This window comes from Eleutherodactylus coqui, chromosome 1 (assembly GCF_035609145.1).
Source record: "Eleutherodactylus coqui strain aEleCoq1 chromosome 1, aEleCoq1.hap1, whole genome shotgun sequence".
Taxonomy (NCBI): domain Eukaryota; kingdom Metazoa; phylum Chordata; class Amphibia; order Anura; family Eleutherodactylidae; genus Eleutherodactylus; species Eleutherodactylus coqui.
Window position 1 is genome coordinate 324,237,852 of NC_089837.1, and position 23,871 is coordinate 324,261,722.

Here is a 23,871-nt window from a genome sequence, read left to right on the forward strand (position 1 = left end):
CACTGTTCTACCTTTCTGGAGAAATCTTACTTTCTATTTTAGTAATTCCCAATCTTTCAAACATGGGGTTGTCGTCTCTCTAAGGAAATCCCTACTACTCATATTCCTCAAAGAACCTTGGTGTGGGGTGTAATGATACTGGCTGAGTATAAGACAGTAGAACTGGACTTTATTTAAAGCAATTGCCTTGCCCTGGTACTAATGGCGCCTTACAGTATAACCCAAATACTTAGGCCTCATGTCCACGGGGAAAATCAGGCCCGCCGCGGATTCTCCATGCAGAATCTGTAGCAGGTCCCTCCTTTCCCAGGGACAAGAGGCTAAAAAAAAGATTAAACTTACCTGTCCGGATCCTGTGGATCTTCCCTCCGTCGCGGCTGCATCTTCTTTCTTCGGTCCAGCAGATGTGCTCGGCACGCCGGCTGCGTGCCACGTGCACACGCTGGGCACATCCACCGGGCTGAAGAAAGAAGATCTGGCCGCGACGGAGGGAAGATCCACAGGATCCGGACAGGCAAGTTTAATTCAGGTACGGGTGTTCTGGACGGCTTCCATAGGCTTCAATAGAAGCCAGCGGGAGCCGTCCCCGCGGGAGACCCGCACTAAAATGGAGCATGCCGCTTTTTTTCCCCGCACACGCAATCTGCGCCTCAAGGGTAAAATGACATCCGTAGGTATTTAACTACCTGCGGGTGTCCAATGCATCCCTATGGGGCGCGGATCACGCTGCGGGAAAAACACTGCGGATTTTAAATAATCTTTTTACCGTGGACATGAGGCCTTACAGTAGGCCAAAATTATGTAACAAATGGACAGTCAAATGATCAATAATAGGAAGCATGAATCAATGATACTAGGCAACAAAAATGCAAGAATAGGAACTCCTCCACAGATGACAGGAACAGAATAGTGATGATGAGTAATCAGATGATGGCATGAATGAACGATGGTTACCGTTATTAGATAAGGGAACAGATATTCACATCTTTGATTGACAACTGCAGCATTCAACCAGGAATCCGCTGCAGCTGTCAGTCACAACTGTGAAGCAGTTCATTGGACAGAGAGCAGAGATGTCACCCCTACAGCATTTCCTGAAGTGGCACAAGGAAGATTAAAAGTAGATTTTCACAGTCCTGCTGATAAAGCATCCAGAAAATTAAATGTATGTCCCTCTCCCCTGATTCCACCCAGTAGTTTTGCATCAGTGAAACTGCTGACAGACTCCCTTTAACTCTACATTGCACAGTGATTTACTCCTGTGGCTCACCATCAGAGCCACAGGCTTTATCCTTTTATTTATTTGTTTTTCTATTATTGGGTGCTTTTAGGGATACTTTGGCGAATTAGATATCTGACATCTACTTGCAGGCTCTATTAGATAGCTCCTCTAATACCCTCACTGGGTTTTATGATAGAACTATTTGCTGTTCATGAGCTGCTGACTCTTGAAATTGGCTGCATCATCTGCAGCTAATACACCAAATAATCATCAAAAAAATCTCTAGGGCTTATTAGCCTTTTTGGGGCTGTTGCATTTATCTCTGCAACAACCATTTGCTGCTCATGAGCTGCTGACTCTTGAAATTGGCTGCACCATCTGCAGCTAATACACCAAATAAGGGTCAAAAAATCTCTAGGGCTTATTAGCCTTTTTGGGGCTGTTGCATTTATCTCTGCAACAACTATTTGCTGTTCATGAGCTGCTAACTCTTGAAATTGGCTGCACCATCTGCAGCTAATACACCAAATAAGGGTCAAAAAATCTCTAGGGCTTATTAGCCTTTTTGGGGCTGTTGCATTTATCTCTGCAACAACTTCTTTTGCCTGCGGCAATCAATACCTAGTTCTGGGCAAGATCTACTTGTGGGCTTTTTGTGGTGAATCGCATTCAGCCCTAGCTGTACTGTTATTTGTCACTATAGCTATCCATTGTGTGGATTTCCCAAGAACTTGGCTATAGAGACACGCCATGGCGATTTAGTGCTCGAAATTGTCCTGAATAAATCAGATGCTGTGATCCAGTCTATATATGATCGAGCACATAAATTGCGCTTTCCCAAGCCACCCTGTTCTAATATTTTAAAATATCTATTTATCACGAAAAAACAACAAAAAGCAGAATCAGTTATCATCCTGATTTATCATTCTTTCTTCAAAATATTTGTGCTCCTGATGAACCACATTCGTGTGGGGAAACGCGTTGAGCCGAGCATACTGCAATTGAATAACCCTGGTCTGCGCCGTAATTCTTGCGCATAAGGGTCTAGTTCTCTTGGAGTTTCTCCTATTTGAACCATCTCGTCATGCACTAAGCGCTATACTGTAATCACAGAGGGGCGAATTTTTGTTAGGAAGAGGTTCCCTACCTAAAATACTCTGCGGGGGGCATTATACTTACAGGCGCCCTACAGCAGATAGAGCCTTCCTCTTACCTCCTATGTGATATAAATAAAAAATAGAGGACATAACATTAGTAGTCCTTTATCAATATTGATTTTTCTAGCCTCCATAAGTTTCCTGAGATAAGGAAGAGGCGACCTTTGTGTTTTTGTGTGGTTGTTTTGTTCGTCCATGCGATACGCATGTGTGTGAGCCCATTCATGTTTTTAAGTTAAATTTCCATTAAAGTATATACATTTTAGTCTATAACTGTGATAAGGTACATTGCACAATAAATGCCAATGATTGCATGGTTTATAGTTAGAAAAATGTAATAAATCATACATTTCAGGATTGATATTTTTGTGAGAAACTTTATTTATTTATCTCAATTTTACTCCTTAACCCCTTCAGTGACAGGTTAAGTAGTCTTCAGCACATTTCAACCCTGATTTTTAGGAGATTTTCCAGGCGTGCCATTAAAGGGGTTAATGGCCACCTTTATGTCTTTTTACAGAAGTCATTAAAGAGATATTCTTATGATCATTGGGATATGCCATCACTTAGGATACCCTTACACAAGACAACTATCGGGCACGTAAGTGACCGACAGCCGTCCCACAGGTTACAGCCCTACTATCGCTCTTGTGTTTAAGTGACTGGAGGCCAAGCGGCCAGTGATTGTTCTAGCCGCCTGCCTCCATACACAGTAAGGCTGGTCTAACAGGACCAGATTTGAATTGCGAGCGTATGATCCATGGTAATCCGTGGATCAATCAAATGCATTGAATTACGCAGTTCTGCTCTCATTAGTGTGTCGAAATTTGCGTAATCTGCTTGCGGAAAAAAGAACACAGCATGTTCTATTTTACCGCAGATAACTTCGACATAGAGCCCATTGTTCCTTATTGTTGTGGATACACCCGCAACCCATATGCAATTGCATTGAGCATGGACTGCGGGTATCCATGTCATTGCTTAGCGATGACATGGGAAATATAAACAAAAACATGGCCGCCTGCATGTGTATGTGGTCATGCGCAGTACAATTTTGCCGTCATACGGGGCTGTACACAGGGCTATGGCTTCTGCTAAAAAACCAAGTGACTCTGATAGGGGAGCAATTTCTCACTTAGTGTCCTGTTGATGGCCTTGTGTACATGGAACGATTATCACTTGAATTCACTATTTTGAGTGAGAATTCGGGCAGTAATTGTCCCGTGTAAAGATACTTTTGCACATCATGGGGGCTAACTGCTAAGATGTCAATGATTGTCAGAATTATAGGTGCAAGATCAGTGGTTAAACACTGTCATTCTTTTACAGTATTTCCACCTTTCCAGCCACCCACTATACAAGAAATAAGCTAAAGAGCCCTGATATTTTCATTACCGTCATTAGTGGCATACCGGAGGTTGGACAACTGCCAGTCATTATATTATGGTAAGTGCTAGTGATATGCCATACACATGCACTCTCAGATCTGTCAATTATCCATGCATATTTAAAAACGGTAGGCACATGTTAAAATTCAGCTTACGCAATCTTTCCCTGTCCCAATAGACGCTGTGGGGGGACCAATGGGCAGGCACTATTACTAGAGCTGTTACAGATATTGAGTCCACCATAAGTATATTCTAATATCAAATGGATAAACCTCATAAAATAATAGTTATCCCCTACATTGACACATCTGTAGCCTTAGTCCAAACCCCAAATGAAGATAACTTCATACAAAATGTAAAAGTAAATCTAAGGCATTAGGGACTCCGCTGTATAAAAACGATATGGCTATTGTCATCAGTCACACCGCCAATGACTCTAAAAAGAAAGAATTATGTTAATAGAAATTGCAAATGTATGAAGGAATGGCTGTCCTAATGAATGACATTACATTTTATAGTATTAAGAGGTTAATGAAGAAATCTGAACAGTATAATCTCTAATTTTATGGACTAATAGACAATTTTCTGGATAAAGGAAACAAATTGGTGAGGTTTAAAATGGTCAACCTATGCTTCATGCTGGGCGGCCAAATCACCTTAACGATGACACAGCTAATCTACTTACAGGGACACATTTTAAAAGTAGTGTTTTGGCTGTGGGGTTTCTCTTGGTTTACTCCTCTGTAATTTGTAAAAATTAGGTAAATCTTCAGCAAAGTTGCCTCATGTCAACATACCCCCCAAAAAGCTCAAAATTATCTAAATGACAACTAATGTAAGAAAAATAGCAAACAGACATAGGCCAAAAGCACACAGCCATATTCCATGTATTCCATGGATAGTACAGGGATCCATTATAGCCTAGAAGACTATAGACATGCATGATTTTTCACAGGGGCTAATGGTCCATGTAAAAAAAAACACATGGCATGTCCTGTTCTTGTCTATTTTCATGGACGAGAATAGGAACTGCAAGGTCCATGAATGTACGCTGCCAGTTGCACCCGAGTTTTGCAGGTGTAACTTGCATTATCGACTTCACACACAGGATTTTGTGGCAGTTTTTCAGGGAGTTTTTTGAGCCAAAGCTAAAAGTGAATTCATAGGATGTGTGAAATAAAAAAAAAAAGCTGCTGCTTTTTTGACAGTTTTTCATGCCGTTTTTTTGAGCCAAAACAGAAATGGATTCAACAGATATAGGGAATGTAAAGAAAGTGCTTACACGTCTCCTTCCTACTTGATCTACTGTAGCCTTTGCCTGAAAAAAAAACTATGAAGCATTGAAGCATTGCCACAAAAACTTCAGTGTTTTTCAAAAAAAAAACTCTGTGTGAAATCACCATAACTAATGGATCAATATATGGAGCACAATGCCAGTTTATACATGGATCAATACAATTGAAAACACAAAATTAAAAAGATGAATCCGTGTTTGTAGAACATTAAGATGGGTCTTTTATAGAGATGAGCGAGCGTACTCGGAAAAGCACTACTAGCTCAAGTAATTTGCTTTATCCGAGTATCGCTGTGCTCGTCCCTGAAGATTCGGGTGCCGCTGCGGCTGACAGGTGAGTCGCAGTGGGGATCAGGGGAGAGCGGGCGGGAGACAGGGAGAGAAAGATCTCCCCTCCGTTCCTCCCCTGCAGCTCCCCGCTCCGTGTCGGCACCCGAATCTTCAGGGACGAGCACAGCGATACTCGGATAAAGCAAATTACTCGAGCGAGTAGTGCTTTTCCGAGTACGCTCGCTCATCTCTAGCTCTTTTAGCATTTATTCGGTCTTTGTTAAATTGTAAAAATTATAATTGTATTCTCTTTGTTATGTTTTGTAGTGTTTTTAAGCATCTGCATCAAATATAGATAGATTGAAAGTGAACCGTTTTTTTACATTTTCCGTTCTATAATACTGAAATTACTTTTTAGTTCTGACTTATCATCAATGATGTGGAAGTGTATCATTTAAAAACATTAAGAAGCCTACTATGATCAATCACATCAAATTAAAACACTAAAGAACAGGCTCAATGGACTCCATGTACTTGGTGTATTATAATTTGTGCATATGTATTCATAACAATGTCATCATATGAGATAAAAGTAACACTAATAATACTTTTGTTGTACCAGATCTTGCTGTAAAATCAATGCCACATAAATTACCAGAATTCATTTCAAGCTAGTACTTAGACCCAGCAAACTGATATAGCAAGAATCCAATGCCTGCTATTTAATGGTGAGCATTCACCGATCTGGAATTCAGAGAAAATAAGCTGTTGCTAAATATTTTTTATTATTCAATCAAGCCTTCAGCAAGCAAAGACATGTCTGGAGTTTTGGTTAAGTTTCGCTTGAAGTCTGAGTTTCTTTAAGACTTTTTTTTCTACCTGTCTTTGGGGGAGGCGTTTGCTTAGCTATGGTTCATTCATATGTGTATCCTGGATTACAGAGAGTTAAGTACTGCACCTGCTGAGGTGTGCCTGTCTTAAGGCACCTGTTTCACCAGCCAATGAGATTCATCACTGTACAAGAGCCCACCTGTCAGAGAAAATACCTGTACACAAATCCTTCAGCATAAATCCAACTCTTCATTCTACAGGGGATGTCTGAGCTTAACCACAATTAGAAGAGAAACAAGAAATCACTAGACGTTGTATCACAGTTACTGCTGAGCCTCGGAAGACAATGTCTAATGAACTTGAGTAAGTAGTGCCTGTTCTACTCATATAGTTAAACATATAAAGTATCTATCTATATATCTATCTATCTAATATCTATTTATCCATCCATCTATCTCATATCTATCTATTTCAACATTTGACCTATTTATATAGTGATATATTGTGCTTTTATTTTGTCCCCAGACTCATTCTTTATAAAGTTCTAGTTATAAGCATTAGGATTTCTTGTGATTGTTTTTGTGGTTTTGGACTGAATGTGTATTTTAAGTATACAGTAGGACGGAGGATAGAAACTGTGGCTGGTGATAAATCATGTAATAGGAAATATCAGTGATAATATTTTTCCTATGTTTCTATGTACCCATTGTATGAATAATATGATTTATAATTATCGAGCAGAATTACAAATGATCAATATATGCTCATATGTTAGAAGCTACTTTAAGGTATATATATATATCATTTCAGTATAGATGATCAGTAGATTTAAATTGAGTTTTGGGCATTTTGCAGTACAAAACATTCATTAATGCTATTGCATTGAACTATACATGGATTAAGATGTGGCATAGCTCTCTTTGTGATTTGGCATAGTTCATGTGGTTTTGAAATGTACTGTTTGTGGTACATGGGCATGCAGGTAAATATACTTCATTAAGGCATAAACCTAGAAGCACTGTACAGTACAGTACCTAAATCAACACAGCTAAAACTGTAGCTTACATTGAAGTGTTTTGTGGTGATACTTGGGAAAGTATGAGAGTACAAGGTGAATGAGAGTATGGTGGATACGTTGGTTGAAGTTTAAGGTATTATAGCTATGGAGGGGGGGAAGTATTGGTGAAGTGATGTGTATGGCTGATAACATGGATTGCTCAAGGGGTGACATGAGTTTCAAAGAATTTTTATGTGGAGTTTCTTGTACTCAACTGGAAATTTATTTGAATTCCAGCAATAAAACACATCCCAATAAAATAAAAAGAGCATAATCCATCTAATTGGAGCCTCTTAAAAAAGAAGCAAGCTCCAATTAAACTCTTTGGTGTGGTACAGAAGAATTAACTTGTGTTTTACCAGTATTTTCTGAGCAGACAAAAATGTGTTCTAGTGAGAAAGTACACGTGTTCTCAAGACAGAAAAGTTTAAAAGGCTAGAGACAAGCTGGCACCAGGAATACAAAAGTTTGGGTGTCTCTGCAGTATGTTTCTGTTTTGCTGAACTGAAGTTTCACACCAAACCCTTACAGAATCTTCTTCTTTTATATTCATTACAATAGAAGTGATATTCATTTGCATAGACTGGGGTAAAGACAAAGCTGCCTTGTGGCAGTATGCTAATAAATGTGACTGCATTAAATGTCTGGAACCACCTTTAAGGGGCTTTTAGGTTCTATGAATATAATTATGCTCCTGTTGCTCTAATTGGTTTTATTGTGGTGTGACACAAATGCAATATTAGATCAGTGTTACATTATGGGACTTGAATCACTGCAGAGTGTTCATAGCCTTGTATAGTCTATATTTAAATCACTGCTTAGTGATGCCATTTGGTGTGGGACAATACCATATTTTTAGTGGGCATATGTCTTTTATATGACTATTGTTGGCTAGATCGCTATTACAACTGGCACAAATGCGGCCTCAATTCCATATATTGGTGCCTACATGCTTTGAATCTGAGTCTCCCTATTGAAGTACCTGTTGCCTATATCCCAGCCATACTGATAAGGAGGCCACTTGCCTTGAAATGGGTTTATTTTTGATGTTTATGAAATAAAGAGCATTTGCCTTTATGGATTAGTTACAAGTATTTTATTGGACATCTGCGCCATGCACCAGGTTTTTCTGTTTTAAACTGAGATCACACACTAACCTCTATACCCAGCAACCTGGTTGGCAGCCCCTACTTTTAATCTCTATCACAAATTAATGCTCATGGTTCTATTTGTACCCCATTGATACCATTAGGCACCTGTTTGGAATTGCTCCACCCATCCTTTTCCTCATCTGGTTCATTGAAATGTGCTGATTTTATTTACCTATGGAGATACAACACAGTTGGTTTGCATTAATATGCAAAGACATAAATAAATTTGCTATTTTGTGAGAACAGTCATGCAAAATGTACATATGGAATCCCAATGAAGCATTATATCTTTCCTGTCACATCACTGTGTTTATGCCCATAACACCTCTTAGCCTTCCTAGGTGTCATCATAATCCAGATACTAATGTTTGGTCAGTGCAGCATGAGATAATACCTGTTAGATGAGGCAACAAGTGCATAGACATGAACATTTTCTCTAGAAACAGATAACCAGGCTCAACATAAGACCATTATATATCACGGTTGCTTTAAAAGTTAATACATGATTCTTTTACACGTCAACATTGAGCTGTATGTTTTGAATATTTATGCATGACTCAGCATATGATATGAGACAAAAAGGGCTAAGTAATGCAAGTACCTGTATATAATAACAGATTGAAATGAATTGGTCAGGCTATGGTGATCATCTGGAGGACTTCCTAGCCTACAAGCTCCTTTCAACTTGCCAAAAGTTGTTGACCTGCTCAATGGAAATTAGTTGGAGACTTAAGTACTATAAGCTATGAATATCTTGCCTTTTCTGCACGTGAGAAAAGAACAGATACACCCAATAGTGCATTAATTGAAAAGAGTTATACTTACCCAGCTCCCTATTTCCTCGCTGTCACAGCCTGTAAGCATAAGAAGGACACCCCGGGACTCCATATTCCTTGTCCTATGAGCACCATAACTTACTTTGTGATGCTTATCAGATGTTAAAGGTTGCCTTTAACTTAATGTATTTTGGGCTGACAACCATTTTTCCAATAGGGTTTAATTAAAAGTTTTGCACCATTTGTCTTTTGCAGCTTCTACATATCACTGTACATAGACACTGCAGTCTGAGATCCAACAGTGTGCTGGACTGTTGGCTTAAGGTACCTTTACAAGGGACAATTATTTCCCGAATAATAGCTGGAAACAGCGAATTTGGGCGATGGTCATCTTGTGTACACGCAGCCACCGTCTGGGCACTGAGCGAGACATCGCTCACCTGTCAGTCACTTCTTCATCTGAACTTCTACATGAACGACTACCTGCTTGTAGTAAATGGAGGTGGGTGGCCAGACGAGATCTCTGATCTGTGTCTATTTGCTGTATGAGTGCACAGGAGCAATAGTTAGTGGGGTGGCTGTCAGGCGCTTGTGCGCGCAACAGTCTTCCCATGTAAACTTGCCCTTAGTTTTCAGCCCTTATTTCTTCACTCTTGCACTTTTTATCAGCTAATTTAGGACCACAACGAAGATAAACGTTTATCTTCCTTGTGGATATGAATTAGCTAATAAGAGCTTAATGTTCAGGAGAGAAGGGAGCAGAGGGAAACCATTGTCACTGACATATCTCCCATTGAGACTTGGACTGCAGTTTCTACACTTATTGTAAAAAAAAATCAAATACCTAGAAAGGGTTGTGGAAATTAAATAATACTTTCTATGTCTAATTGGAGTCATACAGGTTTCGTATGGTATCCTGCGACATATCAATCCACATTTGCTGTAACTGAGGCTCTAGATCATGCAAACTCGTAGGCTGTTGAAGCTGGTATCCCAGATGGTCCCATACATGTTCTATTGGTGATAAATCTGGTGACCGGGCAGCCACGGAAGTGTGGCAATATTGTGGAGGTATTCCTGTGACCCCCTTGCTGTGGCAGGCTGAGCATTATCCTGTTGGAAAATGCCTCTTGGAAGCTGCCATGAGAGGAACACATGTAGCTGCAGGATGTCCTGAACATATTGCTGAGCTGTCATTGTCTCTCTTACCACTACTAGGGCAAGATTGAGGTGCTCACCTATAGGTCTTAAGACATGAATCCGGCCGTCAACAGTGCCCAAACTAAACCTGGATTCATCACTGAAGACAACCAGGTTCCACTCTGTATTAATTCAGTTTTGTCGTTCAGAACACCACTGCAAGCAGAAGTGACAGTAGGAGGATGTTAAAGGCAGCACCAGTAATGAGCACTGTGAGACCGAATGTCCTTCAGCCAATTGCCTGGAAATGGTTCCAACAGACACAGGGATCTGTAATGTTTGTGCCACATGTTTCTGGATGGTGGACAACCAAACAGTTGGAGCTGCTTGTGTTTGTTGGACGACCAGATGATCCTCTTTACTAGTGGTCTGTTGAGGGCATCCTGAGCCCAGTTGCCTTGTGTGCATACCCATACACATCCACTGGTCCCAGCACTTCCTAACAATCTGGTCAGCATGGCCCAGGTGGTGGGTAGTTTGTTAATACGACCATGCAACTTCTCGCATTTCAATAATGCACCTCCTCTCAAAGACTTACCTGAGCAAAATCTCTTTGATTGAGTCTTAGAGGCTTCTAATGGTCAACAAGCTCTACACAATTGGTTAACTACACACAAGTAACCTCTGAGAGCCTTTTCATAGGCCAAGGGTGGAACCACTTTTAGGGTGTCTGGTGGGAAGACCATGACTGCTTTATTCTAATAACACCGCATCTCGATTCATTTGCATATCTGTCTGAGATGTAACTGTATGCCAGGTCTTGCAGCAAAATGAAAACTTTCTAAATTTTTTTTAATTTTTTTTTTTACAAAGAGTGTGCATACAGTGATATGTAGAAGCAGCAGAAAACAAACAGTGCAACATTTTTAATCAAGCCCTATTACAAAAATAACTGAAAGCCCAAAATACATGCAATTAAGTGAAAATAAATTGTGTCCATAGCCATTAACTCCTTTTAGCTACATGTGAGAATGCGCCCAATACAATGAACCTTTAGTGTAAAGAAATAATCTGTTTATTGATTTATTTATCATGCTGATTTGTATCCAGTAAAGCCCATTCATTGAGAAATAGATTCATAGTGTTCTAGAGTTTCACTCAGTAGATGTAAGGGTGAAGTCACACGAACGTATATCGGCTCGGTTTTCACGCCGAGCCGATATACGTTGTCCTCGTGTGCAGGGGGGGGAGGATGGAAGAGCCAGGAGCAGGAACTGAGCTCCCGGCCCCCTCTCCGCCTCCTCTCCGCCCCTCTGCACTATTTGTAATGGGAAGATGCGGGGCGGGGGCGGGGCTAAGTTCCGCGAATTAGCCCCGTCCCCGTCCCGCCTCTCCCCATTGCAAATAGTGCAGAGGGGCGGAGAAGAGGCAGAGAGGGGGCGGGACCTCAGTTCCTGCTCCTGGCTCTTCCATCCTCCCCCCCCTGCACACGAGCGTATATCGGCTCGGCGTGAAAACCGAGCCGATATACGTTCGTGTGACTTCACCCTAAAACAAACTCTTGACTATGGTTTCATTTCTCCATGCTGCTAGTGATTGGATTTATAGCGCGGCTTGGGTATTATATGTACTTTTATGTAGGTTAATTATATGTTCTTTGTTCATTTTATTAAATTGCATTAAGCTCAAATCCGGTGAACAATGTCCTGAAATCTTATCAGAATTTCCATGCTGGTTTAACTATAGGCATGTGTACAAAGTACATATTTATCCATTTCAATATGCTCATGGGACTGAAAATAGTGTTTTCCTGGAAAACAAAGGAAGCAAGTTAGGAGCGGCAAAAAGTGCAGAAATGACAAGCATGAACAATCTACAGAGTACATATGAAAAGAAGAATGATTAAACATAGAAGCTAAGACATTAAAATAACACAGAAAGGTGCCTTTCAACTTGATTGAACCTGTAACCTCCATAAGCAGAGTTGGCAACCTATGTTTGCTTTACCATAATTGTTCAACTTGTGGTCTCATGGAAGAAGAATTAGTAACAATGCAAGTATTTAACACTCATCAGCAATTCTGACTCAAAGGTGTGTGACAACCAACCTTCCCTGCTAGGGATCACGTTTAGCAGAGACAAGAGGGCATGAAAGCCAGGGATCCACTGTGCTAAAAAGTGACTAATTAAAGGGATTGTACCACAACTTTAAATTGCTTCACAACCATTCTGTACTTCCTGGTTGCTGCTGACCAGGACATGTAGTGACCTTCTACAGCTAGTCATTGGCTGCAGCCGTCACAAGTCCTAGTCAGCAGCAACCGGGAAGTACAAAGTGTCTGTGAAGCAATTTCAAATCAAGGGAAAACCCCTTTAATACTATACAATGAAAAATGTATACATTTTATTGCATATAATTTATACTATTTTTAAACTAATTTGATGCTACTGCTTTGTTTCTATACTTCATATATTCATACTATTATGCTGTTGTCTCCAGTTATCGGCCAGTCATGCTTCTACCAAATGAAAGCATAAACCTTCAGAAGTTTCCTTACTCCAGTGAAGATGAAGCTTGGTCTAAGTATTTAGACAACCCTATGACAGCAGCTACCAAAGCAATGATGAGAGCAAATGGGGATGATGATGATGGAGTTGCAGCACTGAGTCTTATTTATGATTACTATAGGGTAAGTACTTTTGTTGTATATTTACTTTTAAGGGCTCAGTCACACGGACGCATCGGCGCATGCAGCGCCGGAGGAAAGAACCTGTGACCGGCTTCATTGCCGGTCATGTGTTCTTTCATCAGCGCTGCAGAGAGACGTCCGTCTTCAGGTACGGCTGTCTTCTTCCTGCAGTAACGGCTCAGTCACACGGGCGCATCAGCGCCGGTGTACGGGTGCCGATGCGCCCATGTGACTGAGCCCTAATAATGACAATACGTGGTATTCCCTGGCTAGATTGAAAGAAAATTCATGATTGAGATAAGATTTATGCTGAATAATTTAGTCATTATTAAACTAGTATACCGGTAGTTAGAATATAATTGCTATACTATAGTCAATATCCATAGGTGGTAAAAATTGGTATCAATAATTGTGGAATGCCTATTATCTTTAGATTTTAGTATTGTATACTAATCATTATTATATTTTTTGTAGGTACCAAGAGAAAAGAGAATAATTTCACCCAGTCATACAGAACAAGTAAAAAGGTGAGGCTCAATAATTAGCTTGAGAGTAACAAAATTTGCATATTCTTAAATTAATCCTGAGCGTTTGTGACTCATATTTGCCTCATAATAACTCAACACGCACCACAAACTCTGTTTTTAGAACAAACCGACACGTTAAAATAATGCTTATTTCATAGTAATAGTATACTAAGCATTGTAGATTATTTTGAGATACTAATCATCATATAATACATGTAACATAATGCTTCTTTGTTTTATGTATTTCTCGCGTTCTCTACAGAAACTGCATTGAATATGACTCAGACATTTCATCCTTTGAAAATTCTAACCAGCTTCTGAAGTTTCTAACTGATAGTTCATCCTCTGCTCAAGAATATACGGAAACTCACAAAAAAAACAACTACCTAACATTGGATTGTCTCATAAACCCTAACAAACTGACTTTACCAGCAAATAACAGCAAACTAAGCAATGACACACATGAAGATTTCATGATTACATCATGTGATGTGTATGAAAAGAATCCGCTGAACACTCTCTTTGAACCAGTACATGTATCACAGACTCAACAGAGATGGCAGCCAGATAGTACCTTCAAAGAGGACTCACCAGAGGTACATACCAGAAGTGTATTATAGAAATCTGTATATTGTACCTGCAGATCTATATCTTCTCTATATCAAAACTTCTCTTTTCTTTTGTAGCCCCTTATATTTAGTGACATGCTTAGGAATCAAGCAGAGTCCACTTGCCCCGAAGACTACATACCCGGAGAAGCAAATCAGTAAGTATCTTTCAAGATTTTTCAGGATACTTTCACTCTACGTAATCTAGTATCTACATAAATACTATTTGGCTGACTCCACCAATATACTTATGAGTAAATTCAATAAGAACTAATCATGTTGCAGACATACGAGCCACATTGTTTTCCAACCAGTGTCCTAAATCAAGTTGGAAAATGGCCACCAGCCATCTGTGTAAATAAGACATTTTTAAAATGGACTTTCTGTTTGCACTTTGCTTCTTCATAATGCTTAGAAAATGGATATCTTGATTGAAAGTATGAATGTTTCTGTTATTTCTGCAGTGACTTTGAGTACACACTGGAATCCCCCAAAGCTATTCATGTGAAGTCTGGAGATTCTCAAATGGCATATCTCAACAAAGGTCAATTTTACCCCGTCAGCCTAAGGATGACAGACACCAGGAAATGTTTGAGGTCCTCTTCTAATAAAGTCAAGGTATGGCTCAAGATTACCAATTGTTCTAGTGTGACACTTGGGACCAATTCAGTATTTACTAACATTTGTGAATCTTTTAACATAGTATATGCTAGACAAACTTAACACATATATTAAACTGCATTGAAGGTATAATAGTAGGATAGAAACATAGCAGGCAATGATAAATAGGACATACAATAAACAAACTCAAGGACTACAAGACATTATGAAGTGGAACAAATGCATCTATTTCTAAAAGTCTAGTAAGATGATATGAGTCATTGATAATACAAGCTTTGTTCTTTAAGACAAACACAATGAGTCTCCCCTAACAAACGACCTGCTTTCAGCCATTGTAAAAACCCCTTTGAGATGTTAAAACAATCTGTGAGGCCAGACTAATGAATGTCCATTGCTGCCTATCTGTACTGAGAAAACTATGCATGTTGTCCTAATAGAATATGACTATGTATTTGGAATCTCACCTCATAATAAAAACTTAGTCTACCATGCAATATCATTTTTGCATCAACATGCCCATATAAGCTAGAGAGGAGATTGTAGGAAACTTCTTGAGCATTTGCGAATTCGGAAGGCACGCAAGTAAGTACGAGTGTACACTAGAGATGAGCGAGCATACCTGCTAAGGCAAACTACTCGAGCGAGTAGTGCCTTATTTGAGTACCTGCCCGCTCGTCTCTAAAGATTCAGCTGCCGGCGCGGGTGACAGGTGAGTTGCGGCGGAGAGCAGGGAGAGCGGGGGGGGGGAGAGAGGGAGAGAGAGATCTCCCCTCCGTTCCTCCCTGCTCTCCCCCGCCTCTCCCCGCCCCCCGCCGGCAGCCGAACCTTTGGAGAAGAGTGGGCAGGTACTCCAATAAGGCACTACTCAGTCAAGTAGTTTGCCTTAGCGAGTATGCTCACTCATCTCTAGTACACACTTAAGCTCGTATATTACTCATCTTAAGTGTACACTACAAAAATAGTAGCATAAAATACATAACATGACAAGTACATCCACAGACGCACAATAAATGAGTCATAAAATATCCCTTCAACCGGTCAACATGGTCAGTTATTCAGAGAAATAACATGATTTATTTAGATCATGTGGTTCATTGTGTGTATATAACAACATATTCCTTCTTTATTAGAGCGCTGTAATGGTAGTCTTTGATAACGAGAAGAACCCAGAAGAACAGCTAAAACGTTGGAAGCATTGGCATTCCAGGCAGCCAACAGCCAAGCAGAGGGTCATAGATGTTGGTAAGTTGACCTATCTCTCTCTACAAGCATATATATTTTCTGATCTTATTGCCTCCAAGTTTGATTGTGTTGGATTAAGGTCATTTTCTTCTTTAGATATATGGAATGGAGATCCATTGTCATAAATAATATCTCAAATATTATTCCTTTTAGCTGACTACAAAGAAAACTGTAACACTGTAGAGAGTATTGAAGAAGTAGCATATAATGCATTGTCCTTTGTGTGGAACACCAATGAAGAAGCCAAGGTACAGTCAACTATATAATTTTTCTCAATGGCTTGTAGTGGAAGCATCAGTATTGTAACCTACAATTGTTTCAATGTCTGACCAAAAGTATCCATTGTTCTGTAGAGTAAATGCATAGTAACCTCATGACAGGGCCAAACACATCATATCAAGTGGGAAAAGAATATGTTGATGGAACTAAGTATTGTAAAACATTTCATCAAAGGGGTTTTCTCACTTAGAGTTTGATGGCATACTGTTTCATTAGGATATTCTACGAACGTCTCATCACGGGGGTTCAGTGATTTAGAATAATGGGCCAACCATGAAGCCTACAATAAAGCCTAGCAATATGCCATCAATGCCTTAAATTAGATAGCCCAATTAGTGATCAAAAGTATAGAGGCTAATGGGATTAAGAAAAAAAGATCATTTTCTGCTGTAGGCACATCTGTCTTAAACTCTTCTGAATAAACTTAGTCATTGCACATCACTGTGTATGTATGTGAATGTACCTTTAAGATAGAGGTGGTTGATGCACTCTGTCTAAGGTGAGGTAAAGTGATAGTTACTTGGCAATGGAAAAAAAAAATCTGTGAAAACCGTTTTTGATACAATCTTTGTTCCCACGGTGAGAAGACGTTCTCTATGGGTGGGTTTGTTGCCTCGGGCAAAATGAATTGTTAGGATTTACGAGGATTATCTCTAAGGGAGGAAACAGTTGGAAACATTGGCATAAAGACAGGTGAATTCACTGTGTGTAAAGTTTAGCTTTACCTAGCAACAAGACAGAAGTAATGTCTGAGCTATCATGATGGGTATAGTAATGCAGCACTACGTATCTGGCTACCATATATCGAGAACATGAAGAATAAATGATTATATTAATATATAAATTATTACATTGAAGTAACATGTCAGTTCATGCTTGCTTTTAGATATTCATTGGCATCAATTGTCTGAGTACAGACTTCTCATCTCAGAAGGGAGTCAAGGGCGTGCCTCTAAACCTCCAGATTGACACATATGACTATGACACTGGAGTGAAGAGGCTTATTCACCGGGCTGTCTGCCAGATCAAAATATTCTGTGATAAGGTATGACTGGCCACAAATGAAGCATGTAATGTTGGTTGTGTTCAGAAGGATGGTATGCAAATAGTCTGATTAGTATAATGATCTGTCTACCAGAATTAGCAAGGTCTGGTAATCTGTACAAAGATGAATGTTTGGGATTTACGGTTCTGTTCAAAGATTATACCTACTTCTTCATTTTTCAGGGTGCTGAACGTAAGATGCGGGATGAGGAACGGAAGCAGTTTAGAAGGAAGGGAAAGGGTGCTGAAGCAAGCAAAGGTATATACGCAAAAGGAATAAGTATACATATAAATGTGGTCAAAACTTGTAATTCCTTATTTCTATTAGGATAAAGACTAGTGCTGGTCCATGAGCCTAAAATCTGAGTTATAAATCTTACAACAGCACAGCGTTTACTCAGTGCAGTTAACCCTTTAAGGACCAGACACTTTTTAGTGATTTTACCCATACAGTGATTTTACTGCCCTTTTTCTTTCTTCAGCTACCAAAATTATTTTTGTAGCGTTTTTATCCCCCTGTGATTTATAGGACATATTAGTTTTTATTAGGGGTAAAAAAAAGTTAAATTTTTTTTTTTTTATTTCTAATTGTTTCTTTTTTAAAATTAGCATATGTATGCTAAGATAAAGTACAGGAATGGGTTCCTCATTTTGTTTTGGATGTTTTGATATATATAAATAAATGCATGTATTGATTGTTGGCATATTTCATGGCACTTTTAGTGTGCTGTTACACCATTTATATGTTTGCCTTCAGACACTTTTAATAATAACATGCACCTATATACATTTATTCTACTTTGGATGTGCTGTCTTATTCCCTTTGCTATTCGGATGATATGTCATCAATACCTTAGTCCCAGAAAACCCCTTTAAGACATGCCTAGGATGTTCAATAAAGCTACTACTATACTGATCAATGCTTTCATTTTTACAGATACAAAAACAAATGTACTTCCAGGATACAGAGGAACAGAAATGACATTTTTCAGACCGGTGACAGATATGGAAAGCCAACCAGTCTTGTTTATCCCAAATAATCACTTTTCCAATCTTCAAAGATGTGGCATTGTAAGTATTTTTTCCCATAAAAACACATTTTATGACTTTTAGGATTGTAGTTATAGGGGGTTAGAGGTAACAATCTTATCCAGCCTCTGGTGGTTTATGTGGTCCAAAGGCTTTTCTGCCACATAAAGACATTATGTAAAAGACATCATATTGTAGGAGTGGGGCTCTGTTATAGATTTTAGTATAGTGGCCAAGAAGCTTTACATTACCACTGATCAGGATTATACAACTCCAATTGCAAAAAAGTAGAGATGCAGTGTTAGATTTAAATAAATGTAAGGTAAAAAAGAATGCAATGATTTGAAAATCTCATGAAGATATTTTATTCACAATAGAATACATATCATAAGGTGAGAGTGAGACATTTTTCTATTTCATTTTAAAAAGTAACTAATTTAGGAATTGATGGCAGCAACGCATCTCAAAAAAGTTGGGACAGGTGTAAAAAAAAGAGTAGGTAGTGCTAAGAAAAACAGCTGGAGAGTCAATTTTCTTTCAAGTCACATGACTGTGCGTAAAAAGAGCGTGTTAGAGAAGCAGAGTCTCTCAAAAGTAAATCTGTGAAAATCTATGTTTAAAAATTGTGGAAGAATTTCAGAAAAATGTCTCTCAATGTTAAATTGCGAACACTTTGAATATCCCACCATCTATGGTACACAATATTGTCAAAAATTCAGAGAATCTGGAGAAATTATGTGCACAAGGGACAAGGATGATGGTCAATATTGGATGCTCGAGATCTACGGGCTCTCACGCATGACCGCATTAAAAACAGGCATGATTCTGTAAGGCAACACACTGCATGGGCTCAGGAATATTTTTAGAAATCATTGTCTGTAAACCCAGTTCACCGTGTAATCCACGAATGCAAGTTAAAGCTATATCACACAAAGAAAAAGCCATATATCCGCAAAATCCAGAAACTGCAACATCTTCTCTGGTCCAAAACTCATTTAAAATGGGCTGAGGCACAATGGAAAACCACGAACGCCTCAGACTCAAGAGGAGAGCAATCATCCAGTTTGTTATCATCACACAGTTCCAAAGCCTGTATCTCTGATGGCATGGGGTTGCATTAGTGCCTATGGCATGTACAGCTTACACATCTTGAAAGGCACTATCAATGCTGAGCAGTATGTAGAGGTTTTAGAACAACATATTATCCCATCCAAGCAATGTCTCAAGGAAATCCTTGCATATTTCAGCAAGACAATGCTAAAACACATATCGCATCCATCACAACTACATGGCATTACAGAAGAAGAGTCATTGAACTGGCCTAGCTGCAGTCTAGACCCTTCACCAATAGAAAATAGAAAACATTTGGCACGTTATAAAGTGAAAAAATCCGGGAAAGAAGACTGTTGAGCAGCTAGAATCCTAAATTAGACAAGATCGGGACAGCATTCCTCTCCCCAAACCCCAACAATTGGTCTCCTCACTTCCCAGATGTTTACAGACTGTTGTATAAAGAAGACAGGATGCTACACAATGGTAGACATGGCCCTGGCACAACTTTTTTGAGATGTGTTGCTGCCAATAATTTCTAAATGAAATACTTTTTTTTTAAATTAATGGAAAAATGTCTCACTTTCACCTTCTGATTGTGTCCTATTTTCTATTATGAATAAAATATGGTTACTTGAGATTTCCAAATCATTGCATTCTTTCTTTCTTTGCAATTTTACACAGCGACCCTAATTTTTTGGAATTGGAGTTATATATAGATTGTTATGATAGCAGTAATTACACATACATATATGAACATACATGTAATTAATGCACATACATTACCAGTAGCATACATGTAGTTAAGAGGGGAGCCTTTGTTAATTTCGGTCAGTCCTTCCATATTGTGTTTAGAATATCGATGGTAAACCATCTTCTGAGTCGATAGCAGCCACAAGAATTTGAAAAGACAAACTTTCAATTAAGGGTTTACGTAGGAGAGTTCTGAAAAAATTACAATGACTGCCCTTTGAAACACGGGCAGCATGGAAACACTAAAGAATGTGTTAAACCTTTCAGATAATTTCAACATTTCTAAGATTGTGACTTAATACATCTTTCTTTACTATTCATTGCAGATACTTCCTGCTGTTACAGATAGTAATGACAGGTAAGGAATTCTTCATATTTTTTCACTTTTCCACTAAATTTATAATACTAGTAAGCCTTTATATAACTAATAAAGTATATCTAATTAAATTCATTGATACAGTATGCAACAAGCTAATGTGTATTGATTTGTGTTTTACAGGTTAGCTTTGAAGAGACGTTGTCCATCATTCACAGATGCTTTTGATGTGCCACCTACTAAGCAACAGGCAATGGACGATTCCCAAAGAGGTATACAATTTTCTAGGCCTAATATATATAATAATGTCCATCATTACCAAACTGCTGATTTTCACTTGATGACCTTACCTTAAAATAGTCCATCAATGCGTGACTAGTTGGGTTATGACCTCTGGTGCACACAGGTCAGCAGAACAAAGGTGGTTCAACACCTCTTCCATATTTACCCAGGCAATTTGTAATTGTGTATATGTATGTGCAGCTCAGCCCCATCATTATGCTGATTGACCCTCACCACCTGGTTTGACCCTCAACACTAATACATTGATAGGCCATCAATGTATATTCCCAGAAAGCATCTCCAATATCCTATTTTACCCAATTATTTTCTACGAGGAATATACGCTGACTAGAACCATTCTCTACAGTATTCAAAAATGTAATAAAGTAATATGAAGGCATCAAAATGCATTCATTTTTAGCTTATTACAATGATTTTTTCATGTTTTCTCCATAGTTTTGTTGTATGTAAGAAGAGAAACAGAAGAAGTTTTTGATGCCCTTATGCTGAAGACACCCGATCTCCCTGGATTACGGAAAGCGGTAAGTGTAATTGTTTACTGACATTAAACAGATCTTCACACTACTTCAGTAGCCCAGGTTCTCTCTTGAAGGTCACATTCTGATACTATCACTCTAATAAAGTACATAAGTTAAACACTAACTCTTCCATACATTATCCATATATTAGTGTGAACTAAAATACTGGACTTTTTTTTATTTAAAGATCTCTGAAAAGTACAATATACCAGAAGAAAGGATCTGTAAAGTCTATAAGAAGTGTAAACGAGGGTAAGAAGAACCTTTTTAATTTACTACATTTGTGCAACTTGTAACTTGTACAGACATATTGGCTTTCTATTAGAAAGCTTTACTTTTTTTCTCATTGTAACTACTCTGTTATTATTAGCCGAAACCTTTCCAACAGATAAGGGCAGGTAGAAACAAGCAAACTTTAATAAGGTAACTTTATATAAACTGAAATACTGTATTACGAGTATTTTGGCAGATGAGATATGTGTATTTGGAAATCAAAAGTTGTGTTTGAGTCAGGCGGAGGTTTGAGAATGTTTAACCATAAAAAGCCCACATTGTGCTGGCAAGTATAGTACTGTCTTTGGGAACACCATTCCTTCTACAATACATAAACTTAGTGGCTTCTTGTAATTGTGCACTTAAAGGGGACATATACATTTCTTTCTGTATATATGTTTAGATGATGCATTAACATGCTTGAAGCAAACTATAGTGCCAGATAGAAAGAGGTAGAGAAATACAAATTTTCAGGAAAGCAAAGGTTAACTTAAAAACTGCAACACCAGGAAGTAGAGAATACTTAAAAATATGAACATTTGTTGGAGACAGAAAGATATAATCAGGTTGCAAGCCCCACTGAAAATCTAAGGCAATGTTGTTACTGGCTACCAGCCAAATGTCTGTTCCCAATAGTATGAAACTGAAAAATGAAATAAGTAGTCACTCCTTATGTTACACAATGGGCTTCACAAGAAAAGTGACGCATCCATCTCAAAGGCATGACATTTTCATAGGCAGTCTTAGTTGTTACTTAAATATGAAGGGAGTCTTATTGGTTTTAACATAAAATCACTTCAAGGTCAATGACTCTTTTTAGGTTAAATTGATATAGAACAAAAATGTCCATTGTGCTTTCTTTGACTTCATTTTCTCTTGATGTATCAGACTTTACAATACTTTATGGTATCTTTTTCTCCTTTAGGATCCTGGTGAACATGGACAATAACATCATCCAGCATTACAGCAACCATATGGCTTTCCAGTTTGACTTGACAGACATAAATGGAAATATTCAAGTTACACTTAAAGAATTATAACATTCCTTTTGGACACTTGAAAAAAGACTCGTGAGCCGAGGGATGAGACCCCAGCATAACCGACCTCAGAACATTGCTCAGTGCTTGCACTTGACCCAAGTGAGCAGAGCATCATACCACCAAGTATTGTGAAGAGCGCTTCTTGGGAAACCGGCATGGGACTTTTGTGTCACGAAAGACTGTCATATGAAAATACTTTTTATATATGGAATTATTGTTTTATGGTATCCATAACTCTGGTGGATTCAAGGCTTGAGAAGAAAACTGAATTGATATCAGCCACACAAACATCTAACTTGAGCATGAAGATGTATGCTTATAAAAATTTAGCTGATGCACCAAGAAAAAGAGTTTAAGCAACCACCAAGTCTACCATGATGTGGTCTTCAAACTCTTTACAACATAGGCCTGCTAAAGTAGCAAATTACAATGTCATTTATATCTATGTATACTGGCTACCAATTCAGATAGGTGGATCTGCTGGCAATACTTCAATATCTGTGAATATTCAGTGCTGTTTAACCAGCAGCAATTCTGTGGGGGTCACATACTAATATAATGTACCACACAAACACTGCTGCTTATATCAATACACACGTTGTGTAGCTCATCACCGTATGTTACATTTGTGTACATTTTGCCTTGCTGCTGATATTAATATTATAACATTTTTATATGCTAGACAGCTGCCAGTTTTGCCTTGAATGCCCTTCAGATGTTTTATTCTGTTTTATACATTTCTCATTGTTGGTTTATATTGTTTTCATAAGAATATATTTGTATATATATTTACTGTTTTTGTTATTTGTACTTTGACGTGCAGAAATGTATTTTTGCCATTTCAACAACACGTCTTACCACATTTCTCTGTCTTTGTATGTTTTGTTCTAGTTATTTTATAACTTAGAATTAGTTAAAAAGTCAAATAAATTTGCCTTGAAAATATAAAGGTCTTATTAAAAATATAAGTCTACGAGCCACCTGCAAATGTCTAGTCTATCTCCTACTTAAGATAATACATGTGCTCCAAGAGCTTAGATATGCCTCCTTAACTGGTTGCGTCACTACAAAAAACAATTTTACTATGTTAAAGAAGTTAAAGAAATACACCTAGATCAGGTAAAATAAAATATAAGAGTCACCAGTGACTTAACCCTTAACCAGAACTCAGACACGACATCCGAATGTAGTTAATGGCAGTGAGAGCCTGGCGAGCCAGGCACCCAAGTTTTATTGAGAAGACAGGAAAAGTGTCATTAACATATAGATAGGGGAAGGAGTATTTAAATAAG

At 38.5% G+C, this 23,871-nt stretch overlaps 1 protein-coding gene across 1 annotated transcript; it reads left to right on the forward strand.

Moving 5' to 3' along the window:
• Positions 1-6,275: 6,275 nt before the first annotated feature.
• On the forward strand, positions 6,276-23,441 carry GRHL3 (grainyhead like transcription factor 3). The gene is made up of 16 exons (XM_066575080.1): positions 6,276-6,525; positions 12,787-12,976; positions 13,451-13,503; positions 13,766-14,099; positions 14,190-14,269; positions 14,576-14,729; positions 15,863-15,974; positions 16,128-16,222; positions 17,140-17,298; positions 17,481-17,556; positions 18,235-18,368; positions 20,456-20,487; positions 20,629-20,717; positions 21,184-21,269; positions 21,454-21,518; positions 22,465-23,441. Exons 1-16 carry the CDS (start codon positions 6,509-6,511, stop codon positions 22,577-22,579), a joined length of 1,791 nt encoding a protein of 596 aa, XP_066431177.1. The 5' UTR covers positions 6,276-6,508; the 3' UTR covers positions 22,580-23,441.
• The last annotated feature ends 430 nt before the right edge of the window (positions 23,442-23,871 follow it).

Bases quoted from the DNA above. Each gene is read 5' to 3' on its own strand.
- GRHL3 (XM_066575080.1), top strand. The intron at 14,100-14,189 runs GTACATACCAGA...TTTCTTTTGTAG, and splicing joins TCAAAGAGGACTCACCAGAG to CCCCTTATATTTAGTGACAT. The intron at 21,270-21,453 runs GTAAGTGTAATT...TTTTATTTAAAG, and splicing joins TCCCTGGATTACGGAAAGCG to ATCTCTGAAAAGTACAATAT.